Consider the following 26,038-nt stretch of genomic DNA (forward strand, 5'->3'; position numbering starts at 1 on the left):
CCGTCACCCACCCTTTCCAGGAGAGGTGGGCAGATCTGGGCTTTCAGATTACGAATCCAGACGCCCAGACCAGCGCCCCTCCATCTCCGATGTAGCTTTCCTGCCAACGTTGTTTCAACCCGTCCAGGACCACCTTTTCTTCTGCTGGTCCTGAAGAACTGCACTCAGAAGCAACTCGTTTTGGTACATTTTATTTAACATTACAGTATATAAATAGGGTAAAATACCTTTATACAATATTTCACAGTCAAAATAAAACAAAAATTAAAAAAACAAAAAAACAAAAATAAAATAACAAAATCCAGATGCAAGCCCGTGGGTGGTTTTGCAAGACCAAGAGAAACATAAACCAGAAACAGAAAAGCTCCACCGACACCCCTTCGTCAAAAGACAACGCACGGAGAAATAAGCGGATGATATGGAGAGGACCACGTACATCAAATCTGAAGAACAGGAACCGAGTCAGGGCTGGGGAGAGGAAACAGAAGCTCAAGCTGCGTCTTCTGAGGGAACTACACGCGTAACGGGGTTCACAAGTTCTCACTGACATGCTGGTGGGTACGAGGATGGCCAGCTTTAGCCACCGATGACGTGCTGGCTGTATGTGAAGCGATGCCACCCCTGCAAGCCACCCCTGCCCCCCAGAAATGCAAGGCATGGCTTAGGAAACTGTGTCGGTTCAGGAGGCATCTAATGCTTGCATGCCCAAACCCTTCCTTCATTCTACAAAGCCAGGATCAGACCCCTTTGGGGAGCCATCTTGCAGTAAACACGAGGGGCAGTGACCCCCCCCTTTGGAAACAAAAAGAGTGTTGACCCAAAACTGGCTTCTCTGTGCCACATCTCTTGGAATCACAACCAAACCAGAACTTTTTCTCTCTCACACACACACAATGATGTGATAATCCACACGCTTTGTCTCCCATCCTTCCGCTCAGCTACCGACGCTCAACAAAACAGGCAGGCTCTTCGGCTGGGGAGAGAACGAGCAGGGCTTCGCAAAGTTAGTTTGCTGGACGCCCGGAACCCCTTAGGAAACATGTTTCCTGAATGTTTCCATGCAGAAAAACAACCCTTCTACTAAACTCAGGGAACTTGAAGGAAATGAACCTTCAAGGTCTCCGGCCACTGCTGGCCACTCAGCCAAGCATCCAGGTGCTACCTCAAAAGATCACCTGCTTTGTGTCCCTGCAAGCAGCACCCTGGCATACCTTTGGACCCTTCCTCACATCTCATTCTGCATAGCTCAGGGAATGTGAAAGCCAGCTGCCGCTCCTCAATACAACAACCCCTGGCCCCACGGGCACGCGTGGGAGAATCTTTGACAGGCAAGAACCAGGAAGAAACTGGGCAGGTTTTAAAGGAGAATCCCGGTGCTGGGATGGAAATGCCAGGCTTTGGGGAAGGAAGATGACAGCTACGCTCCCCCGATGGCCAGCCTTAGGGTCTCCGTCTCTGTATCAGTTAACAGCCTGGTACCTTGGCTCTATTCCTTTGGCAGCTCACATCACGCTCAAGAACGCAAACCCAGACTTTAGATCATCTCCACCTCTCTCTCCCTCACCAGCCTCATGCTTTATCCTCAGAGGGACAAGCTAGTCCCACTGTTGCCTCTTTGAAGGATTGCAACACAAGAGGTCCTTGTCCTCCTGGACTCGAACACAGACCATTTCTAATGCTGATTGCCCAAAAGAGGAAACCTAAGATAACAAGAATTTTAAAAATAATAATCAAATGTTCACTGCCTTAATACAACGTTGCCATGGAATGACCAAGGGCTGGGCAGAAATTCCATGGACTCTGTCAAAGCAGGAAATGAGCCCGGAGACCTGAGGGAGCCGGTCACTGAAACCTTGGGTGCCCCTTTTTCTAAACAAGAGGCACCGTTCCCTCAGTTCGGTATGGCTCCAATGGCCACTAGACGCGAGAGATTCGTATTCGTATCACTGGGGATACGAATACAAACACCAGCCCCACCGGTGCCTGGCAAAACTCAACCCTGCCCCCTGCCCCCTTCCCCCCCCTGGATTGGCACGACGGGAACAACGCCGGCTGTGCAGCTGGGCTGGTGCCTCCTCATGCAGCTGACCACTCTGGTGAAGAGGCAGGAGAACAGCTTGTTGTGTGTGTGTGTGGGGGGGGAAGGCTCCAGTTTTGATGATATTCATGTCCCACCCGGGTAAACATACCCCATGTCTGATTTCACCCTAGGGAATCCCGAGAACTGAAGCCAGTGGGAGAGTTTGTTTGCTTTCCCTTGAACTACAGCAGAGCATAAAAGTCCCTTCCGGGACTTCTAACCCTGGGATTCCACGGCACAGAGCCAGGGGAATTTAAGCGGCATCCAACGGCTGTGTAGTCTCCCGCAGGGGAAAAAAAAAACCACAGGGGTGCCATGCGGTCAGAACCAGACCCTGCAGGTGACGCCGATGGGGGAGTCCTCAAGCAAAACCTCCAGCCTAGAAACGGCATCATCCTACAACTGACTTTAGGCCCGATTCTCACGGAAGAGGCCATTTCAGAGCCAAGCGGTGGGGGAGAAGTTCAGACTGCCGGTGGATCGAAGAGGATTCCATGCTCCTCCTCCTCACCCATAAAATCTCTCTTTCCCCCCCACAAAGGAACAGGCACCAACGTGAAGGAGGAAGTCCAAGCGAGAACAATTCCAGCCAACACCTAGCTTTCTCTGTACAGAGACTCTTTTTCCAGAGCAGAAGATTCAGCCCCTTCAGCTCCTTCTGCAATCTCAGCTACGGGATCTAGAGTTCTAATTACGGTCCCGTCTATGGGAAAACAGACAAACGGCTACCCAAACTACGTGCAGACGTTGGTCGAAAGTTGGGGGCAATCTCTGGTGGCTTTTGAACCCTTCCAAGTTCTCAGCAGGCCAGCGGTTTTGCCTTAATACCCATATATCTGCTAATTTTTCGCATCCTTCTGAAAGGGAAGGAAGCCATTTGCTTCCTTTGGCAAGGAAAGCAACACTCAGTAGTATCTGTGAAAATAAAACCCCAATCCATTAAAAATACAAACCAATCAAGAACAAAACCTTTCTCCCTTTCCGGAGCCTTCCACAAACTCTTTACTTTTGCTTCATTGCTGTAAGCGTCTGGCGAGGTTGACCCCTCCACCCCCGAACGGTGAGAGATGCTCCCTCTGCCAGACTTTTTTAAAAGCAACGTAGTGGCAAGTCCTCTAGGATTCCCAGCTATCAAGCTGACTTTGGCTCCTCGCCTTCCTAAACAGAGGGAAATGCCAATTGGTTTAGGAAAGGGGCAAGCCACCCGTCCTTCAGCACTGAGGAAATGAACGTAATATGGTGGAAAAATATGTGGCAGTGTGGGTGGGAGGACACCCCACTCTATAGCTAGGTGGCTCCACAGCCTGTGGGCACACCGTCCTGACTTCACGGTGTGCCGGGCACTTGTGCAAACACCTGGACTGTAGCTGCACAGCACCAAAGGGACTACGCCCTGGACTCATCACACGGTGAAAAGAGAATTCACAGGTGATGGGATTCCGGGGCATGATCCAGGTCACTTTGATACACCTGCAGTCCAGACCCTTTGTTCAGCATGGTTTCCTTTGCTCCCCCCCTCCTCTTTTTCTGTCTGTTGCCTCTTCTGCCAACCTATTAACACGAGAGAAATTGTAATCAACCGGGCACCGTTTTCGACAAATCAACCGGGCACCGTTTTCGACACATACCACCGTGCAGCTCAGGGCAGGCGGGGCGGAAGGGGGTACGGTGCCCTCTAAGTTGCTTGGCCAGGCTCCCTGCTATCAACTCCCATCTGCTTGCTGGAAACCGCAGCCATGCAGATATATCTTTTTTTTTAAAAAAAATCCCTCAAATGCAAACTTTTCATATGAAAAAGAAGATGGGGAAGAAACGTGAAGCTCGGTTATTGTCCTACATCTGGCAAGATGGGAGGAGGATTTCCTCAGAGCGGGGTGGAAGGGTGGGGGCTTGCCTGGTACAGTCCCATCTGGAGAGCCAGCCCCCCCCCGGGGATGCCTACGCCTCCTCCGAGCCGGCCAGCAACCCTTTATCCACCAGGTGCGCCTTTAATGTGTTGAAGATGTTCAGCTGCTGATCTGGCCGCAGGGTGAGCAACTGCTGGATCAGTTTGCTGGGATTGGGACCCCTGGAAGAGAGAAAAGCAAGAGACGATGGAGTCACACCTCCGGGTTGTGGAAGTTGTCGAGACCTGGGCCTCATTCCCTGGATGAAGGGAATGCAGCCTGCCATGCTTGGGGCCGGTTTGCCTGGAAAAATGGCCATGACGGGACAGGGTAAACAACTGGGGGGGGGATCCAAACTGCTATGTGCACAGAGGTCATTCTTGAACCCAAATCCCAGAGGGTTGCCCCCTATCCTGATGGCTGACCTCTGAGAGCACACGGTTGGCTGGCTGGACTAGAGCATCACGACCCTTCTAAGGACTCACGTCTCGACTTGGAACAGACACATCGTTGACGTGGTGGCAACCTCGTCTCTCTCTTCCTCCCAACCAAACCCATTCCCTGTCACTCTTTCAATGGGGTGTGTGTGTGTGTGTGTGTGTGTGTGTGTGTGTGTGTGTGTGTGTGTGTGTGTGTGTGTGTGTGTGTGTGTGTGTGTGTGTGTGTGTGTGTGTGTGTGTGTGTGTGTGTGTGTGTGTGTGTGTGTGTGTGTGTGTGAGTGAGTGAGTGAGTGAGTGAGTGAGTGAGAGAGAGAGAGAGAGAGAGAGAGAGAGAGAGAGAGAGAGAGAGAGAGAGAGAGAGAGAGAGAGAGAGAGAGAGAGGCATTTCCTCACGGCAGCCTCTGTTTTTCTTCCCACCCTGTGCTTTCAGGACTCAAAAGGTCCGAACCAAATAGCCGCAGGACCATCACCTGATAAAACTTGCAATGTAGACGTTGACAAAGGTGGCCATCAGGTACTGGCAGTCGAAGCGATCCATGATCCCGCCGTGTCCTGGGATGGTGTTGGCAAAATCCTGTGCAATTAAAGTGGGGGAGCAAAGCCATTTTATTGCCGCTGGAAGCTTTTAAACTCCTGATGACTGAGTCAACCATAAGGGCTTGGAGGTCAGCCCTCTTCAGATCCATTTACTAACTCCCCTGCCCTCCTATGGAACCCCTTTTCCCGCTAGCTCCTCCTTCCTGTCCCTCTGTGCTTTTTTCCCCCCACACAGTACTCTGGAGCAAAGTTCTGCAAGAAAACACAAAACGTGCAATGGGGAATGTCAGGTCCAGCTTTCCTTCTAGAAGACACTGAGCCACAATTCAGAGCAAGGAGTTCTCAGACGCTGTATACAATGTACACAGCTGTAATTGGTATGGAATTGGTTTCATTCATTTTTAATTATTTGCACTGGTTTACATTATTTTTAAAACTGATCTTGAGTCTCTTCATCTGTTTAATGTTGCTATGACATCCCAACACTGCTTTGTGATCTTTTGATGTGGATTTTAGGTAAAAATATTTTAATAAATAGCCAACAACAAATCATAGGCAAAAGGGGAAAATCCTTCATGCCACTCTGACTTCCAAGCTAACAGTCTCCTGTCTGGTTGCACCTCAACAGAAAGCTACGACTCCCTGGGTAGGTTTTAACTATTTGGTTGAACTGATCTGTGAATCTGAAATGGTTATTCTCTCTCTTTAAAATTATTGGCTAGAATCCTTCTGGTGTTTACATTAGTTTGACGCATCTTGCTACAGCTAATTGGAACTGATGGACAACGTGCCAGAATGAATCTTGGCTGCGCATCAGGTGACCAAGATACGCTTCAGCACATTGTCAATCAGCTGTGCAAACTTTACACAAACTCTGAGATGCGTCGGCCCCTTGTTGCCAAAGCCACCGCTTAAGAGCTAAGTGAGCTAAGCAAGGTTTTAAAGAAAGAAATTAAGCTCCTCTCTGTATTTGGGGGAAAAGATGAACAACATGTTCCAGGAAATGCAAGTATAGTCTCCGTTGGATTAAAAACAAAATAGGTTCACAGCCACTTGTTTTCTGTTAATTACCTTTCCGGACTGCATTTCCTATTCAGCTACCTCTTACCTTGATTTTGAAAGCTCTTTTAAAGCCGCTGGCAAAAAATCCTCCAAAGGGACCAATTAGGGAGGCAAATGTGGAGAGGGCGATGCTGTGTATCTGGAAGGGGTACATCCGGACTGTTTTCTGCAGGAAGGAGAAAGCATAGGCATCAGGTCCAGCAGCGTGAATCACGCGGGCAGGAAAAAGGTTAGTTCTTTTGCGCATGATTAAAATGACTTGATGCTTTCTGCAAAATTGTTCTTATCCTGGATGAGCCACCTTGGCCCACACATGAGAGAGAACGGTTTTCAAAAATCCAGCCACACAAATCCTGCCCTTTCATTCACACCCCATAACTGTATAAGCACAACCTGGAAAATGAAGAGTTATATACTGCCAAAGGAGTAACGTTGTCCCTTGATATGACTGCAATGAAACTGGGTACACATTAGTTCTTGAAAAAAGGAATTAATTACCAGTAATTTGTTACTTCCAAGTTCTGCACCTGCAGAGTAAACTCCAAAGACAGAATCTTTCTTTCAAAGATGCTAATTTCCCACATGCCCGGATAAGATCCAAAGCAAGCGTCTGGGGAAAGTATTAGCGCATGATAATGCTGAGTGAACGAACGCGTGCGGTCTTATATGTACAGTTGCCTTGCGAGCCAGCCCCCTAAGAGCCAACCTGGGACTCAACTGAGCTTTGTGACACTTCCACTGTGAAATGGAACGATCCTCCACTGCCTTTCCATTTGGCTGCTCTGGTTCAGACCCCCCCACACCCCTGAGGGTTAGGGATGCAACCCCTAAAGCCTCACACGTACACAACACCTGCTTCACAAAACCATTAAGCAAAGCTCTCCGGCGCTGGGTGCCCATGCATGGGACACTTACCCAGCCAATGACCGACTGAAGCACCCTGGGGATGTTATACTCTTGAAGCTGGAAGAGCTCGGGCGGTTCACAGTCCACCATGAAGCTGTTGGTGTCGTTGTTGAACTCCACGGGGCAGACGAAGCATCGGTATCCGGACATCACGTAGGACAGCTGGGGGGTGGTGGAGGAAATGGAAGAAATCAGTAAATTAATCACGGCCATGATTAACAACAAAAGCTGACGTCCGTCAAGAAAAGAGGATGGCCCAATACGAGATGAACGGACTCAATAAATGAATCCGTGGTCTTCTGTTTGCAAGATCTGAGCGAGGCTGTTAAGAACATGACCTTCTGGAGATCAGTAATCCATAGAGTTGCCCTATGTTGGCCGTTGATCGTTATTTCCAAGAGACCTTTCTGAAGCCATCATTACCCTCTGCTCTACAACTGGAGATCTCCTGGGAAGACCCTATCCTGCAAGTGAGTCTTCTTTCGTCTTGCATCACCAACGGCGCCCAAATTCTCCCTTCCGAGGTGCCTGCCTCCACCCTGCACTAAATGAAGGCCACCCGTCCTCCACTCACACCCCTCCCCCCGGTTCTTTACTTGGTCTTAACAAAGAGAATGCCAGCTCCCAGCTTACCAAAAGCCCAAACACAACGGTAGCGAAGAATCCGCCAATGAACCCTTCCCACGTCTTCTTGGGCGAGAGCTGCAGATGCAAGGACAGGAACGGTGAACAGCAAACTCCTTGACCAGCAGGCCCTGCCAAAGGCTGGCAGCCCATCGGAGCCCTTCCATTCCCCCCCCCCCCGCCCCAGGGCTTGAACCAACCTTAATCAGCGGAGTCCGCCCGAAGAAAAACCCGAACATGTAGGCCATGATGTCGTTGCAGATGACGCAGGAAATGGGGACAATAAACCTAGGGGGCAACAATGGGAAAATCCAAGGGAAGATTAAAAAAAACCCAACCACCCTGCAGTAGATCTTTCTGGATTTAAAGATACTGTTTCATCCGGTGGAGCTGCTTCTTCTCACATTGTTTTCAGAATTTTGGTTTGCCAAAGCCAAGCTCCTTTTACCAACTAAAGCCTCAAGCCCAATTTGACCTTTAGGCTTTCAAAGACAACAAATATGACATGAAAGTATGGATTCCTTTATCTTGATTCTGCCAAGACATTACGACAAGAGCGGCTTAAACAGATTTCAAGATCAAGAGTCCTCCTTTATTCTACCGGGGATTACCAGGTTTTGTAGCTACGTCAAGAGACCCGCCGGCATTCTGTGATAAAAATCACAGCACAGCCTTGCAAAATATTTGGAGAAAATAAAAGGGTTCTCCCAAACCTATGAAATGTATTGTGTGTGTGTGTGTGGGGGGGGGGATTCAGGATTAGCATCCACAGATTTCCAGTGAAAGCACATCTTCAAAAGACGAGTCTTTCTCAAGACAGACAGCAGGGAAAGAGAGTCAAAGGCCCACATTTGAACTGCTGCAATCTTAGTAAACATTCTTCCGCCCTCTTCGATGCTATTCATATTTTTTAAAAGCCTGTGTATTTAAATGCAAAGAAGCAACTCGGGTCCCATCCACCCTGGCCCTTGATGGCTTTTCTTGTCTAAACAGCCCAAATCTGGACCCTGAGATAACAAAGGACATTTCCATACAGCAAGAAACAATGCCCTTTGAATCTCTCCCTGAATCAGGATATGTTTTAGGTGTGGAAGAAGCAGAGCCGTATATATTTTGCTCTGCCATGGGGTTCAGAAACCAGACTGAAGCGTTATGAAACAGAGAGGATTTAGGGTCACGCGGGAAACCTTATGGGGCGCATCTACTTGAGGAGCCTCGTGGCGCAATGGTTAAACTGCAGCATTGCAGCCAAAACTCTGCTCACGACCTGGGGTTCAAATCCCAGGTAGCCGGCTCAAGGTTGACTCAGCCTTCTATTCTTCTGAGGTCGGTAAAATGAGTACCCAGCTTGCTGGGGGGGGGGGGGGGAGAGATGTGTAGCCTGCATAACTAACTTGTAAACTGCCCAGAGAGTGCTTGAAGCGCTATGGGGCGGTATAGAAGCAGCACACTGTGTTTTTTTTACTCTTGGTTGGCAACGAAGCACTGCCTAGTGCTTGATTAGATTCCCCCGTTCCCCACAGATTTAGTTAAGAGCACACGCATTCAAGCACAGCAAAATGGCCTGGAGAAACCCAGCACTCCAGCAAGGATTTCCCCAAGTTAGGAATCCCGGCCCCCCTGGAGGCGCCATCATGCCAACCCCAAAGGACACCCCACCATACCAAGTGCAAACAAGGACACGGATCAGCGTGTCCCCCCCCCCCCGAGTCTGCTGCCCCAGTGGGCTGTTAAGCAGCCCCCCTCACCCCCCCATGCAAAAGGCCCAGCTCCCATGCCAGCCTCCTGGAGGGAAAAACAAACCCTGAAAAGCGGCGCCGACTCACCAGATCATTCCTTCAAACAGGTTGTGAATGATGAGGTGCGACTGAGTAACAACTATTAGCAAAGTCACATGGGTCCAGCCAAACTAGAAAGAGAGAACACGCAATCCAGTTTGCAAGGGGGGGAAAAACACACCAAACCTTGGTTTCTTAAAGACAAGCCAAATGCTGATTATGAGACCAACAGAGAGAGAAAGAGAGAGAGAGAAAGAGAGAGCGCAAGCGAAGACAAGCAATAAGCAACCGCATGCAGTCACACGCAAGACTTTTGGCACCACAAGGACGGGCACAGAGGCTGCACCTTGTGGTGTCTTAGCTGGAATTGAGCAAGGGTATCGGAGACTTACCTGCTGAAAAAATAAACGAAACAAAAGGACCTGAAAGGGGCCGGTCTGAAAGGTCTACCCCGTGTCCAGCCTCCAAAGTAAGCCTGACCCAGATGCTTCACCCTGTTTAGAGAGCAACGCTGCGCAAAAACGCACGGCCCTGTGGCAATCCAGAAACATCTGGACTGTCGCATCCTGTATACGTGGGTCCTAGAGGTGGGATGAGCCACCAAGGGTTAAAAGAGGGGCCTCTGAACAAGGTTCAGAGGACTAGCTATTTGGGGTCTTTCCAGGGATACCTCTGGATCACAGAATCATAGATTCTATGACCATCCAAAATATACAGTATATCAGAGAATCATTTGAGTTGGAAGGACCCTCCTAAGGCCATCCAGTCCAACCCCCCTGCTCAAGGCAGGAACCAAATCAAATCCAGATCTGACAGAGGGTGGCCCAAATTCCCCTTGAAGGCCTCCAGGGTTGGGATGCTCACCCCCTCCCTCTGAGGTCATGGGCTCCATTGTCGTACTGCTCTAACAGTTAGGAAGTTTTCCCTGATCATGTTTAATGGAAAGAAATGTCACAAACAACAGCAGCAACAACAAAAAACCAATAAAAACTTCAAGATGTGTGCACATCGGCATGTGAATCTCCGAGGCTGAAAGAAAACCAGGTGGAAACTCCAAGTATATTTTGACTGTCAGGAATTGCCCACCCCCACCCCATGCGCCTGGCCACATCTAAACAAAAAAGGGGGGGGGGGGAAACGGAGATTTTAAAGCTTGTTTTCATGCCAAGATTTGAGGGACCTGCTCGCTTCCACCTCTCTCTCTCTTTCTCCCTTCCCATCTTTCACAAGCTATTAAGTCTGAAAGCGCAACATCCATTTACTTGATCTTACCATGTAGAATTGGAGGCGGTAATGCTTTTTGACCAGACTCAAAACAAACATGCAGAAGCCTAGAGACGGGAGGGAAAAGAGAAGGAAAGAGAAATGAAGTAAACAAAGCGCTTCTCCCAGTAGCACGTCAGGGAGTCCCCGTTGGTACCCTTGCTTCAGAGAAGACAACAGGCACCTCCCTCCCACCCCGGCCTGGCCAGCTTACCAAAGACGTGAACTCCCTACCCTGTTCCCCCGAAAATACGACCTAACCTGAAAATAAGCCCCAATGAAGTGAAACCCTGCCCTCCACTCTTGTGCAGCAACCAGCAGAAGATGACATGACTGTAAAATAAAACATCCCCTAAAAATAAGCCCTAATGCGTTTTTTTTGGAGCAAAAATTAATGTAAGACCTTGTCTTATTTTCGGGGAAACACTGTAGCCTACCACGTAGGGTTCAATGCATTATGGAGGCAAGTGCTGCATACACACGGGTAAGACCCCTCCACTGATGACACCATTGGCCAGTTTTTTAAAAAATGGAACAGGTTTTGTGACCCCCACCCACCCATCCTAAAAGGAGATTCCTGTCCTCAAGCACAGTGACCAGCAGGAAGCACTTTAAGCTATAAAAAAAACCTATGGTGTTTTTAGTCTTACCCAAATTGGGCCTTGTGATATCCTCCTAGGCAGGCCCTGAGAACTTTTCTGAAAGTGAACTCCACCCCGGGGGGGGGGCAGAATTAAAGCTGAATGAGGTGGGATGAAGGTGAGACACCGGGATGGCCTTCAGAGCCCTTTCTAACCAAATCTTAGAACCGCAGCTAGAAGGGACCCTCTGGATCATCATCGTGTCCAGTCCGTGTCAAGGAGGCCCTTGGTGTGTGTGTGTGTGGAATCGAACTCCCAACCTCGGGCTCCGCAACCAGGTGCCTTAAACCACTCAGCTATCCAGCAGGGCATTATAATCTGAGAACTCCAGAGCTGGAAGGGACCCTCAGTGGGATCACACTGACTCCAGCTGCTGTCAAGGAAGCCCAGCGAGGAAGCCCACCAAGAGAAAGAGGCTCTTGCAGAGACAGGTTTGTTCCGGCTTTTGATATCGGACGAGCAAATGACCACCCTCTGGTCAAACCTCAAGGAATCCACTCCTGGCCCCAGAAGCCACGCAGAGGGAGACTCCAGGACTTCCGACGCACCTGTTAAATAGAGGGCGAAGGAAATGAAGCGGTGGTATTTGCTGAGAATCCTCAAGGGCTCCTCCCTCTGGACCAGCGTGAAAAAATAATCGGTCACGGTCTCCCCGTAGAAGAAGTAGTTCACGCAGAGCAGGAAGTACCTGGAAGAAGAAAGCCCCGCATCGCACAGAGGCTCCTCAGGTATTTTACCAAAGGCATGCCAACCTCTTTTTTTTTTTTTAACAGGTCTTGAAATCCTAGAAGCAGCCAAGGAGTAATCAATAGGCACAGGTCTATGAAGCAGCCTCGGTCCATACTTTCAGATGCCGTAAAATGGCCAAGCGGAGCTGTTACTGAATCAGGGCCAGATGTTTTTGACCGGACAAAGGAGAACTAGAATACGCCACGATTGGAAAGCATCAGGGAAAGCTGTGACAGAGTATGGAGCACAGGCCTTAAAGCTAGATTAAAGGGCAGCGCTTGTTCTCCTGGCAGGACCAAGAATGCAGGCCCCACCGGAGGAGACCTGGAATCTTGCTATAAGCTTTGCAAAAAGTACAGGTAGCTCCACCTCAGAGACACAATCGAATACGGCAGAGAAAGAAGTAGGGAGGTAGCTCAACAGTAGGAATAGAATTTTTGGATTCTCCAGATTACAAGGACCCTAATTCTCCATTCTGAGAACTCTAGCTACCGAGCAGAAACTTTACAAAATATTTACCTGTGATACACCTGGGAGGAAGACCTAAAAGAAGGCTTAGCGAGGCCAAGCTCCACCCAAACTTCCTGTCCTCGTCATGTTTCTCCTTATTGGCCTCAAGGTAAGCTTGGGCAGACCGTGTCCTAGCTAAGCTTCAAAGCCTCTTGATTCAGGCCTTTGGCCCAAGTGCATCACGTACAGGTGTTTCATAAGGTGCCTCTCAGGTCAGAGAATTATGGCATCTGCAGTCCAGGAAAAAAAAACATACACCCTGTCCCTACTAAACAGCTGTGACTGGGTAGCTCAAACACACCTTGACTATTGTGGGGGAAACAATCCTGTTGCCAGTGCAATCTGCTCTCCGGAGAGGTCTTCCAGACAAAGAAAGCAACTTACAGACTCCTTCTGCCCCTCCCCCCCCAAGCTCTTCAAAGAGGACAAAACTCGGTCCACTTACCAGCTGAGCGTTCTGAACCAGGGCAGGTCATAGGAGTGGTAAACGTTGTAGCCGATGGTGATGATCTCGTGGAAACACTTAATCTGCACGCACATCACCTGCAAGGGAGCGGAATACCTTTCATGCCATTTCTAACCAACTCGGCACTGAGCGTTACATACAGGGCTGCAGTAAAACCATGAGAAAGTGAAAACATGGATACAGGTCCCCCGCAGATATAGGGGTTCCTATTGTAATGTATCTGAGGGCAGATGGGTCTTGAATGGGCAATTGAGAGCCGTTAGCTTTGCAAAAGGGCAGCTCCTGATTTGCTGAGACTGACCAATGGCTAGGTAGCAAGGGGAGGATATTACAATGGCGTCTGTCAACTGGGACATTTTCTCCAGGGACAGAGAGAAAGAGAAAGTGAGAGGATGCACAGAAGCACTTACAATCATCATCAACACCAGGGGTCCCAAGTAGATGATGATGAAGAAAAAGACAATCATCGCCAGGGTCAGGATGCCTCGGACCCACCAGTTCTTCCACCTGCATCAGAGGAGACTCCGCATCAAAAGATGGAAAGGAAGCTGAACGTCAAAACAAATTCACCCAGGTGGGTTTTTGGGGGGGGGGGGCAGGGGCCCCTCTGCCCATCATTGCCTCTCCGGGCAAAACAGCAAGAAAATGGCCTTTTATTTAGTTAGGGAAGGGGGAAAGCCTCTTGAAGGATCTGCTACACCCTCACCTCCAAGAGAATAGAGGAAATGATCCTTCACCTGTTAGTTGAGGAGAGATATGGGGGAAAATCTTACTAGTGCTACTCACTAGCGTAATGCAATTGGCCCAAATCTTGTTGGCAAGCTGTCCTGAGAGAAAAAGCCAAAATCTCAATTGCCACTGAGATTTATGCCAATTGCTTTACACCAGCATAAAAAAAATATCATCAGGAGTTTGGCCACAGTTCTGCAAAGACACAGGATCAATCTCTTTGGGTTTGGGAGAGATGTGAGCTGGACGCAGGGACGGATCCTGCAGGACCCAAAGCCCAAATGTCTCCATTTTCTGGCCCCGACTCTTCCACTGGGACTTTCTACATTTACGAAGAGCAGAAGCTCCTTCATGTGATTTTGTTTCAGCAGTCCTTTCTTTCCCACGAGAAGATCGGCTTGCTCTTTGCTTTCGCTCGTTCGCCACCCTTTTTGCAAGGATGAGCCGTGACTGCTATTTCTAGCACCCGCTGCCTCGTGAAAAGGAACAGCTCATATGCCCAAGGGGCTCAAAGAGGACACAGGCGCTCCTCAGCGCTCCAGGAGGAGGGAAGAGCCAGAGAAGCCGAGACGTGTCTGTCCCCCTTTGGAAAAAGCTGCCACCTGGGCTGACAAAGCAGGAGATGAAAAAATATATAAATTAAAACCCGTGTCTTGCAGAGGAAGACCTAAAGATCATTCCCAGGTCGCTAACCCAGAAAAAACGAAAGGCAGCAGATGTTCAGCTTAATTAGCTTTGGGGTCAACTGAGAAACATTACTCAGTCCTTATTGTTTCATAAGAAGCCACCTCCACCCAACCTTCCAAAGTAGGCCAGCCTTGCCCCCCCCAAAAAAGCGCTCCCCAGCTTTTTCTTTGCAGATGGTTCCCCGTCTATCCTCCCTCCCAGCACTCAGCGGTGGCAGATGTGGCTGGATTAGGACCAAAATTGCAATATTTATCAAATCAAGGGCGGGGAAAGCGGCAATGCATTTAAAAAAGGAGTGGGGGGGTTACCAGCTGCAGCCCCAACACCCGTGCGGATTGCTCTGTCATTCTACGTGCAGAGTAACGCAGGGTACAGCTTATGGCTATTATGCAGAAGGTACCCACACAGAACGTAAAAAGGAAAACGTTCTGGTTTATGTAGTTCAGGAGACTAATTTATGGATGTTGCAGGAGGAAAAAGCGCTAAGTTTCTACGGAGAAACCTCTACAGCCAGCTTGTATGTGTGTAGGTCTGTTGGCAGCCCATATCTGCCTCTGTCTAGCTGAGAAGCAGGATGAGGAAGTGATCTCAGAGGAAGAGGAGGAAACAAGTGAGTCCAAAGAGCAGCAGTCTAAACATAGATCTAGAAAAGATAACAGGGTAACCTACTTGGCCCATATGGCTGTCTTGCTTATTGCCTCGCTACCCTTACTGAAGATTCAGATCTCTGGCAAACTGCCTCAGGGACGTGTGATACCAGAGAAGGACAGCAGAGAAGGAGTATAGATTAGCTTCGTAGTTCACCAACAGGCGGGGACTGGACAAAACGCTCACAAGTCTTCTGACGGACGCCTGCCTTACCTGGAAGACAGGTTGGACAGCGCCCGGTTGAGGACCTCTGGGGTGTCATCCACCGGAGCGGCTGGCGCCACCTCCGACTTGCACTCGCTGTCGGAAGCGGTTTCGCCATCCAGCTTGCTGTCCGGTTCTGACTCCTGCGGGGCGAGAAAGACACTGGTCAGCTTCTCCTTTCTCCTGGCTGCCCACATACTGGAGGACCATGGGAAGGGATGGGGGTATCAATAAAAGGACTTCCATCAAAGAAAATTATCTTCAGGTCCCCCACACCCCCAATAAAGCATCCCATGCCACCAGCAAAAGCCCTCTTAATAAACAAGTCACCGTGCCCGCTGGCGTGGGCCGACGAAAGAAAAACGAAAGCAAAGAGTCCTTGGAGCCCAAAAGCATCCAGAATCTAGGAGGAAGCAGAAGGGGCCGGCAGTCCGGAGCGCCAGCTGGGAAAAGGACGGCCACCTCCCCAGGATACTGTAGTAGTTATAGCAGCTCTGATTGTCTCGGCGACAGAAAAGGAAAATGATCCCGAAGGGAGCCAAATGTACAAAGGAAATCTGCAGCTCCAGCACTCGTGTACCCTCCATGCAGGCACACCGTTGGGCAGAGGCTGGGAAAAGTTACTTATAGGGGAATACTGGGCCCAGAATCCCCCAGCCAGCCTTTCTGAGGGCTTTTTTCTTGCTGGCTGAGTGAGTCAGGCTGGGAGCTGAATCCCCCCCAGTGTCCCTCCCTGGGAGAACCGTCAAGCTTGCGTTGCTTTGAGCAAGCTGCCCTGTCCCGGAGGAGAGAACAGTCAACCACCTCTGAGTACTCTTTACCCAGAAAACCCTGAAAGAGAGTCACCATAAAACCAGAATTGACTTCACCGCACAAAGAGAGCCCCGTGGCACAAAGGTTCGAGGGCAGTCAAGACTCTGCTTGGGACCCTGGCGGGCTCAGGTAGCTGCCTTGAAGTTCACTCACCCTTCCAAGGTTGGTCAACCGGCAACCAGTTTGTGTGGGGCGGGAGGAATGCGTAGCCTGCATAACTGGAAACGGCCCAGAGAGAGCTTTAAGCACTATATAAGCAGCACACTTTTGCTTTCTAATCATCATTATGATATATTCTTGCTATCACAGGTAGGGAACGGCTGGCCCTCAGTTTTTTCCAGGTGCAACGGAAGGGAGTTTGGAAGCCAAATCAACGTCGTTCCCCATGACTTGCAGAGCTGAACACCCTTGGCAGCAGGCAAGAGATGCGCTATAAACTGCATCTCTCACACCTCCAACCCCCCACCCCCCAGCAGAAGTTACAGGGTTAGCACCATCCTGCAAATGCCAACTGTAAAAGGGCCAAACCCAGGTATATATATGGGTAAGTCAGGCTTTTTGGTTATTTAGGCTGAGCGATTGACTCAATGACAGCTTCCCCGGCCCCATGGCCATCCCAAGTTAACCTTCTGGTGAATTTTACTGAAAGGCAGGGTGCAATTTCCAACCGCCCCATAAAAGGATCGGGGCCGGTTTTCTGAAAACCAGCAGGGGAAGTCCCCATTTCAAGATGGCCAGCAGCCAGCAGAGTAAAATCACGCTGCCTAAACGAGGACAGAAAACCCTAAACAGGGACGCAGGGTCACAGCCCCTCCTGACGTCTGGGGACCATCCGTTAGCTCCCCTAATAAAGCGAGCTGAATATGGAAAAGAAGAACGAAATGGGTAGTGGGCCTGCGCCACGCCTCGCAGGAAAAAATCACAGCTGGCCCTCTACCAATCGCTGGGTTGCACGCGGCGGCGGGGGATGAGAAAGCCAGGCTCCCTCCTTCCTGAGATGCCCTGGTCCAACCAAAGAGGCATTTCCATGGCAACCGCCTCCTCCCGTGGCCCACAGAGGGATGCTGCGGTCGGCCTTTCCTTTGCTCCTGTCAACCCTTCCACTACTGAGCCAAGGCAGATACGGAAAGGTGTTATCGCCTCGTGGCTTTAATGTACCATTAAGTTGCGATGGCAAATCCCGCAGAATCATGACCTCCGATAAGTTCTGTTAGTAACAGCCGCCTTGCTACGCTCCGACAACCTCGAAGCCTTTAAAGCCACTTGCTTTTAATCTAGTATTTGTTGGAATTCTTTTAAAATATTGTAGCAATGTACATTTCAATTTATTGTTAATTGTTTGTTTGAATATTGTAAGCTGCTCCAGGTTCTCTTGAGGGGAAAAGTGGAGCATAAATGAAAGGAAGTAAAAAAGAAAAAGAAAGAAAGAAAATCTGGGGTTTCCTTTACTGAGTGAGCCCATTTCATATTTGTTCTTCCTCTTTTCTGGCTGCCTTCGACTTGTCCTAGTGTTATTGTGCCTATTGTTGTAAACTGGTACACACAAAAACCCACAGTGGACAGTATCAGGCATCCTAATTACGGCAACTCTAAAAGTCTGAATAAGCCAGAAAATTTTTAAAATTTAAACTATATGTGTGTACAGAGGCTATTGCTTTCCTCTTGAAAGAGAAAGAATGGTTGGAAACATGCTCTGTATATAAGAAATAACCAATTCAGACCCAACTCCCCCATCTTAAGGTATTATAGATTTACCCCATTTATATCCCACCCTTCAGCTGGGAAGGTCCCAAGAAGGCTTATATATCTATCTGCCGTCCCAAAAGATCTGCAGAGCCGCAGTTGCCCTGTCCTGATCTCAAAAGCCACAACATGAAAGGAAAAGGAGCCGAGGAGGGAAAAGGAAAAGGAAAGATTAGGCTGGACGAACCTCTACCAAAAATCCCGGCTGATTTGCCACACCTATGCAACTGGGACAGGACGGAACAGCTGAACTACGCAAGATCAACTTTACGAGATTCCAGCTTTGTCCTTAGACGCTAGGACCAGTTTTTCCCTCCAGAGAGGTAATTCCTTCAAAGCACTCTGCTTGTGGAAGCAAACTTGCAAATAAAACCTGTGTAAGGGGGGGGGGGGTAAGGAAAACTTGTGCAAATCTTTTTCACTTCTTAGGATAGGCTGGGAAGTTGACAGTCTTGTCTAACTCCCACCTCTGGATTTCACTTAAATATATGGCCAAACTAAGATTGTTTCTAAAACCTATTATCATGGTGGTGGTGGGAGGCCTCCTACCAACCGAGAAGCACAGCTCTAACAGGTTGGTAATCCAAATAAAATGGAACACATTGGTTCCCAGTCCGTCCTAAAAACACAACCCACGGTAGCCCCTGGACATCTTATTTTCAGCCCACAGCAACAACACAGCTGGCTTGAATTCCTGGAGAAGGTTCTTATCTTGACAAACAAATTTCCAGACCTTTGACAAGGGTTGCTCAACTCTGGACACGTTGGAAATCTGGACGACAGACAGCAGAACACCCACAGGGCCCAAATGTCACCCTGGCAGCAACGGCGACTACACAAACGCAACGGTCCAGTGACCGTGGCTTCTCACCAGATGTTTCAACAAAGATGGAGCTAAGAAAGGGTCTGTTTCCTAGACTACATATCCCAGCAAGTTAGTCCAAAAAAAAAAAAAAAGCCTTTGCCAAACAAACCTGGTGCTTTCCGGATTTATTGGAGGCATCCCGTTCCCATCATCCCCACAGCCATCTCGCCATCAACTGCCCTGGGGGCTGAGGATGATGGGAAATGTAACCCAGATGATCTGGCCGAAAGCTCTGTCCTGCTGGAAGAAGACTGCATGCTGCTTTCTGAACGAGCAATGTTCCCCAGTCTGAATGAACCTAGGGATTAACGACCCAGATCTAACCTATATGAAGACAGTGCAACGTGGTTTATTAAAAGCAATCACAGTGCTGGGTTACTGTTGTATTGTTGTTGTTGTTTTTTGCCTGTTTATATAACAATTGATGGGGAAGGTGTGTCTCTGCCAGGGGCAGAAAGGATGGTGTAACCTGATGGAAAGCAGCGTCCTAGGTTTCTAGGAAAATCTGGCTGAGTCCAGTGGTTTTTGCTCCCAAACAAGTCAGTTTAGGATTGTAGCCTGACCGTGTTATCACCCCATGTGCTCGAAATCAGGTCCGAGAGGATTTCGTGGGACTTACTCCAAGGTAAGCCAGCACAGGGCTGTTCTTTTAATCTGCAATTTACTTAATGGCTTTCGAAAAGCTCCCCCCCAAACAACACACACACACACACACAAGCCAGCAAAGAACGACCACTCTGTGACTACAGTACAGCAGAGTGAGCGATGGAGGAGATTAGAAGATGGCGATGGAGAGGAAGGACGGGCTAGATCCTGCACTCTTCCCCTTGGTTGTGCCAGCACCCCTCTTTTGCTCCTCTGGCCCCCCCTCCAAATTGTGGCCCTGTGGGGCAAGGGAAGTCCGCTCAGTGCCAACGGCAGGAGAACACGTTCGTCGGGAGCTTTTCGGCCGCTCCTCCGCAGATCTACCTATCAGCATCCTTTTTCTGAGCGAGCACCCAGGGAGCGCTCGCTTTCCCTTGACCCTGCCGTCAGAGGAACCCAAGGACCGATCCGTTCTCTGGAGACTGAGGAGCAAACCAGGAGGTGTCGTTTGCAGAAAGGGGCTTCAAACAAGCCGTGACAGAGAGAGAAGCACCCCAATACGTATTCACTTGCTTATGGCTTGGGTTCAGACTGAATTCATTGGTCACCCCCCACACACACACACTGTCAACCAATGCTTCGTTAAGTATTTTCCAGCAAACGAGGGCTGGCTGGGGAGGGGGGAGGCAGGGGCGGACTGGTTCAGCACTTCCATTTGTGCTGCGTCATGTCTGGCTCGCATCTCTCTCTCTCTCTCTCTCCATTGTGTGTGGAAACTCATATGATATCTTTCGTCTACAGAGACAAAGGGGAGCAGGCCGCTATGGCGCTTGGCCTGGTTCTGACACAGGCGGGATCAGGAAGAGAAATACAACACCCTAAAAGGAAAAGCCACTCTGAGAATGCAGAGCCAGGATCCAATACAATTTAGCTGCAAAAAAAGCCTGAACAACAAACAGAGAGCTATGAAATTGCTGTAGAAAATGAAAAAAACAGGGCAAAATGCTCAGCTATCAACTCTTCCAGCAAATTCTAGCATATTACTAATGCCCTGCATCTCTCTCTCTCTCTTTTTAAAATAATAATAATAAAAAAACAGCATTGGAAAAGCTTTGCAAATAAGCAGAGTAGCCAACATGTGCTGATATGTATAAAGAAAGAGAAAACAAGAAAGGGTTCATGGTACCTTTAAAACAAACTGACTTATTTTAGCGAAGTGACTTCATGTCCTCAAGGGTTAGAGACAAGCTATTGCACTTGATTGGATTCATCTGAATTAATGCTGTTTTTCTTCCTCTTCCACAGGTATGTTTACAGGCACGCTTCCCCCTATGCCTAACTTTAAACTGAATGTTCCTCAAGGGCAGGAACCCCGCAGGGCTGAGCAAAGGGTTCAGGGGAAATTTCTGGCACCAGCCAAGACACAGAAATCTCTCTGACATCCCAACAACCAGAAAATTCATTTCATCTCAACTACTTAAAAGTCTCTGAATTTCTAATTGAGAGGATGATGATGATCTTAGAATGGCAGAGCTGGAAGGGTCGCCCCTAGGAGTCCAGCCCTGGTCAAGGAGGCCCCGTGGGGGAATCGAACTCCCAACCTCCTGCTCCGCAGCCAGAGGCCAAAACCAAGGACCTATCCAACAGATTAAGAGGAGTGGCTGATCTAAAGCTTAGTCTGCTTTCTTTGCAGAGAGCAATGAGATGCTCTTCTCGGCCTCCTTCATTCAAAGCTGAACAAACTGCCCAATCTCCTTTGATCCTCACGCAGTGAGAGAAGCATCCTTCCCCCCCCCCCGAGGAGTGATCTTTCTTGGCACCCCAACCAGCCTGAGCACAGATGCCCTGCAAACAGGGGAGCCCTCCCAGCAGTTTGCCAAAGCCAGGCTGGCAGATTTCAGCCTCCCTCCCCCTCCCAGGGCACTCCATGCACCTGCAAAAACTGCTGTGCACCTGGATTTCACGGCATGAAGAATTTATGCACAAGGTGAATGTGCAAATACAGCCCCCCCCCCCAGGAATGTCCTGTCAGGAAGAGGAGCAACGGCATCCAAAAGAAGATAGCCTGATCATAGGCTGTCGGTCCATGGGTGTTGCATGGCTGTTTCACAGCCGCATAATGCATTGACCACAAAGATGGCAGACAGATTACAGACCTCGTTCAACAACTTGAGAATTGACTTTCTTTTTTTTAAAAAATAAAGTTTTTGTTCCCCAAGGAATTGCATGAAAGTGTAGGAAATCTGAGAAGCATTGCAGAAGATGTGTTAGGGAGGATCCCAAAGCCAGCCCTCTTTATATCTCTTTCCAGAGAACCATGAGCGGCGGGGGGGGGGGGAGAGAAAGAGATAAGGCAGACTTGCAAAGTCTCTTCTGGCTTCCTTTGATAATTTTTTTCATCACAGGAACAGGAAAGAATGAACACACAGTTGGGTCTTTCATTTTCAACTACTGTGATGGCAGAAATGGCTAACAGATATCTACAAACAGCCAAGCTAGCAAAATATATTGAGGACTAGCACCTCTTCCGGTGCCGAGGGAAACAACATGTAAAAACTGATTTCTGTTTATGCAGGACACATAATCTTGCTTTCATGGAGGGACGTGTGGATGATGGGCACAGAAAATGCCCACCATCCCATCCTACCTCGTCACACCCCTGTAAGGTGTCAACATTCAGAAAGCCTAAAAAAAAGAGAGACCCCAACATTCAGAGCTGCCCTGCCCTGCCATTCGGGTTAAGATGCAAGCTGATCTGTGAGAGTTTCAGAGTCTGATCTACACAATCTCTCAAGAGAGGCGCGCTTGAAACCACTTTGGTGTGAACTGGAACGGGCGCAGACCACTCCGAATGTCACCAAAGGTGTCTCTCATCACACACACAATCCGTGTGCAAACAGACACAGATGCGCGAACGTGAGCCTGCCACACAGCTGTTTGTTTTTCGGAGTGGTTATCCTTGTTTCTGTTTAAACCCAGCTAATTTTAGTTGGCCACAAAGCAGCTTAGAACAGCAGGACCCTAGTAAGCCAATTTTAGAGCAAATCAAGAGTGCTAAAACCTGAGTGAACAGTGCACTCAAAAGAAACCTACGGACAGCACTTCAGAGCGTCCTGCTTTCAACCCAGCCTCCCTTTTTTTTCAAAGTGCCTACGTTCCAGGGTTAAGCCCAAAATCCAAACTCTACGTGAACTGCAGGCATTCCCAATGCACTTTGGATTCATTTCACACGTTAAAGAACATGATACTAACGATGACTCTATGACAGTCAGAGAGAAGGGTATAAGAACCGACAGCACATTATTCTGCAATAATGCTCAGCGGCTGTTTTCAGATGATATTTTAGGGAAAACCAAAGGATTTTCCAGAAGCTCATTAAGTTAATAGCAAAATCCACAAGGCCAGACAAACATCTGGGGGGAGGGTTGTGAAAGCTTGTTTTATCATTTGGTGTTCAGCTCTGTGAATGCAGGCGGTGCTCTGGGGGAAATAAGACGATGCAATCCAAGCAGGTGCCACAGGTGAGCTGAGCACATGTCCTCTTCCCCCCCACCCCCGAATGGGTCAGAACTGTCCAGGCACTCCCTCTGAAACAGAGGTGCGCTGTTTGCCACAACATGCAAGTTAATACAGAAAAGATCCAGATTTCCCCAACAGGAGGGCAGAGGTTTGTGTTTGAAGCTGGAACGTGAATCATTAAAGCCCTTCTGGGGTTAAGCAAGTACAGAGAACTGGAAAAATGAAACATTTTCTCTCTAAATATATGTATATTTTAGTAACATACTTGAGACGGCTACCGCAAAAGAAGCCCATGTAGCATAGTGGCCTTCTTTGTTTGCTGATCAGTTCCAATTCTTATCAAAGGGTTTTTCAAAGCCATTCTTTAAAGCCTCACCCCTCTGATGTATGACAAGAAAACAAAGTATTGCATAACAAAAATAAAATGAAAGGAAGTCCCTTGAAATTAACACATTTATTTCTAGCCACCTTAAAAGAGTCACATGCCTTAGTTTCTTGTGGGTCTTGTTTTGCTTTTGTTACAGATGTTGAAACAGACAACCTGCTTTTGCAACTCTGCAACAGGGTAAAACGACAACACCAAGAGGCAATAGATCGCACCTTTGTCACTTTGCAAAAGAACAGTTATGTTGGAATAATGAGGAGGCCGCATCAGCAACAGCTGAAGCATTTCACCAGAATTAGGCCACCGGAGGTAGTTTTAGTAATTCCAAAAAGATGTCATTCAGATATCATTCATTGCTGCACCACAGCATTTTAGGACACTGGCGATGCATGCTGGCTAGCTCAGGGATTTACAGATCCAGCTGTGGAGCCAGGGGTGGGGAGTTCGATTCCCCCCACTGTGCCTCCTTGACAGAGAATGGACTCCATGATCCAGAGGGTCCCTTCCAGCTCGGCAGTTCTAAGATGATGATACGCATATGCACATTATTGTATACATACGCACGCTTAACTTGTTGGCTTTGTGGAGTACGTCTGACTTTTTCTTTTGTTTTGTCAGCAGCGGCAGTTCGCTGGTCTTAGCAAGGAGCTCAGAGACGCTCTCATCCATCTGAATGTCAAGTTGCATGCATCAAATCAAGCAACCAAGCTTTCCCTCGATGGTGTCGCTATGTCACGGGGAGGGATGAATACCTGGACACTTTTGCACATGCAGCGAACAGAAAACAAAGCCCAAAGAAAGGATGCAACCCCACCTTTCTCTCTGGTGTGATTGGTTTTTATATGGATGGATCTCATTCCAAAACCACCACCCTGCTATCAAAGAAATAGAAAGGCTTTTGTTTAGGGCCAAGAGAGTCTGATGTTCTCCTGCCTGAACCAGTTGCTTGATGCAAACGTAAAGAAATGGATTCAAGTTACTCAGCCTGACCCAATAAAAGTGGCATGGAGTGTCTCAATGGATGGTCTGGCCACGGGCAGGGACCAGCTTGCTCATGCTGTGCCAGTCTGACTTCTGCTGATTTGTGTTACAGTACACTTCGCTAAAGCCAATTTTAAGCCTGTTGCAAGTCACATTCTTTACCTTAAGGAAGCTACTTCAATCCATTACAATCTCAACTTTTATTATGTGGCTGTCATCTCAGTCTCTACTGTGTTGCTTTTCTCCAGTTTCCATTTATTCACATCCCCCTCCCATTCTTGGTTCATGTCAATTGAGAATTTGTTTAAGTCTTCTTGCACGGAAAGTCACACATATTTGCTATAAGGCATTTATACTCATTCTTCCTAATGAATACATTTTCACAAATGTTTTTTTTCTCCAAAGGTGTACATGCACCTAGTTTTAGTCATTCCTGATTTTAAAACTTCTACAAAGCTTTGTGTGTACAAAACATATTGTGAGCCTTGGAAACGTGCACATTTCATTGTCAAGGTGCCCAGTATCTCACAATAAACCTTAGGTGTGAAATGGGTAACACCAGAGAGAATCTCAAATCACCAAGTTTCTCTTTATCTCTCCTCTGAGGGTTCAAATTAAAAAAAAATCAACTGTGTACACAAAACTAGACAGAACAGTGGTCTAAAGGAGTTTTCCACCTGGTCATGTACTTCAAAGGGAATTTAAAGTAAAGGGAACTGCATAAGTCACAAGGTCTGAACAAAACCTTGTAAAAAACACATTTGCTTGAACAAGGAGATTTCTCAATAGGCTTCACTAGTTTCTCCTCAAGAAGCAAACACAGTGACAGTAAGGAATTACCACCTCAATTTCAAAAGAAACAAGAGTGCCCGAATTCTCCACGGTTCTAGCCCTCTTGAACAGCACCCTCAACATTAAAAGTTTACACCTTCGTTTAGATTGCAATCTTACACCCGAGTCTCATTTAACTTTACCAGGTTTGCTCCTGAGCAGGCATGGACAAGACTGCAATGCTAAGATAGGAAAAAAAAGGAGATTCAAAAAGAACTTTAAAAAAATAAAAGGAAACCTTGCATCTAAGGACACACACTGGAGGACGACTCATCCTCATTAGCGTCCTCCCTTCCTCTCCTTTGGGAATCCAGGGAAAGTTTTGCCAGAAGGCTCGAGAAAGGCTGGGCGTTTGCAAGCTGGCACTTAGGGGCTCCCTGAGAACCTCCCGCCGCTGCCTGCTTGCACACACCTTCCCAGCCGCTGCAGAGGCTACTTCGGAAGCCTTCCGGGGATCCCAAGCATCCACTTTGCCAGGGATTCCCCGATCCAGGGAAACTGGGCAGGAGAGGCGGGGAACTTCGCCCCAATCCAGCCACAACATCCTGGCCGCAAGGCGAGCCGCCCCTCTCTCGACCCTCCGAAACGCGCGTCATTGCCGCATGCAGACGTTCGCGAACCGCCACCCACCCCCCGCCCCATATGCGCGCATCCCGGGCAGCCGCCTCCCGCTCCTGACCTTTCCCTCCGAGTCCGGCTGCCCCTCCGCCTCCCGGCCGGGCCTCTGCCGAAGCTCGCTCATCTCGGGCCCCGGGGCGGCGGCGCTCGCGGCGGCGCTTTTGCAACAGGCGACGATGCTCTGGCGCGAGCCTTGCAGGGCGGCGGCGGCAAAGGCAAAAACAGCGGCGGCGGCGCGAGGCACCCTGGCCAGGCCCGGGAATCGAGGCGGGGCCGAGGAGGACGGGCCAATCAGGAGCCGGGGGCGGGGCCCGCCGCCTCCCTCCCCCTCCCTCACACTCGAAGAGATAGGAAATCTATAGAAAAAACACGAAGATGCAACTTCTGGGTTAATTTTGGCACTTTAAAAAAATACCACTAAAGAAATGTTGTTGTAAAACGTATATTCCTAAGATTTATTTACGGAACGAAACTACGACATACAGTTTGCAAGATCTGTCTGGAATAT

The 26,038-nt window shown here is 48.7% G+C and overlaps 1 protein-coding gene across 1 annotated transcript; it reads right to left on the bottom strand.

Moving 5' to 3' along the window:
- Nucleotides 1-175: 175 nt before the first annotated feature.
- CDS2 (CDP-diacylglycerol synthase 2) lies at nucleotides 176-25,774 on the bottom strand. Its single transcript, XM_072979093.2, has 13 exons — nucleotides 25,592-25,774; nucleotides 15,200-15,333; nucleotides 13,333-13,429; nucleotides 12,902-12,999; nucleotides 11,766-11,905; nucleotides 10,586-10,644; nucleotides 9,362-9,444; nucleotides 7,736-7,823; nucleotides 7,545-7,613; nucleotides 6,921-7,073; nucleotides 6,052-6,171; nucleotides 4,877-4,980; nucleotides 176-4,148 (listed from the first exon to the last, which is right to left on the bottom strand). The coding sequence occupies exons 1-13, from the start codon at nucleotides 25,652-25,654 to the stop codon at nucleotides 4,019-4,021; spliced, it is 1,338 nt and encodes a 445-aa protein (XP_072835194.2). The 5' UTR covers nucleotides 25,655-25,774; the 3' UTR covers nucleotides 176-4,018.
- Nucleotides 25,775-26,038: the final 264 nt, after the last annotated feature.

Source organism: Pogona vitticeps, chromosome 8 (assembly GCF_051106095.1).
Source record: "Pogona vitticeps strain Pit_001003342236 chromosome 8, PviZW2.1, whole genome shotgun sequence".
Lineage (NCBI taxonomy): Eukaryota > Metazoa > Chordata > Lepidosauria > Squamata > Agamidae > Pogona > Pogona vitticeps.

Excerpts from the sequence above, each read along its gene's own strand:
- CDS2 (XM_072979093.2), bottom strand. The coding sequence starts at position 25,654 with ATGAGCGAGCTTCGGCAGAGGCCCGGCCGGGAGGCGGAGGGGCAGCCG. Across the intron at positions 11,906-12,901 it reads TGGTTCAGAACGCTCAGCTG|GTACTTCCTGCTCTGCGTGA; the intron begins GTAAGTGGACCG and ends TTCTTCTTCCAG. Across the intron at positions 4,149-4,876 it reads TACATTGCAAGTTTTATCAG|GGGTCCCAATCCCAGCAAAC; the intron begins GTGATGGTCCTG and ends TCTCTCTTCCAG.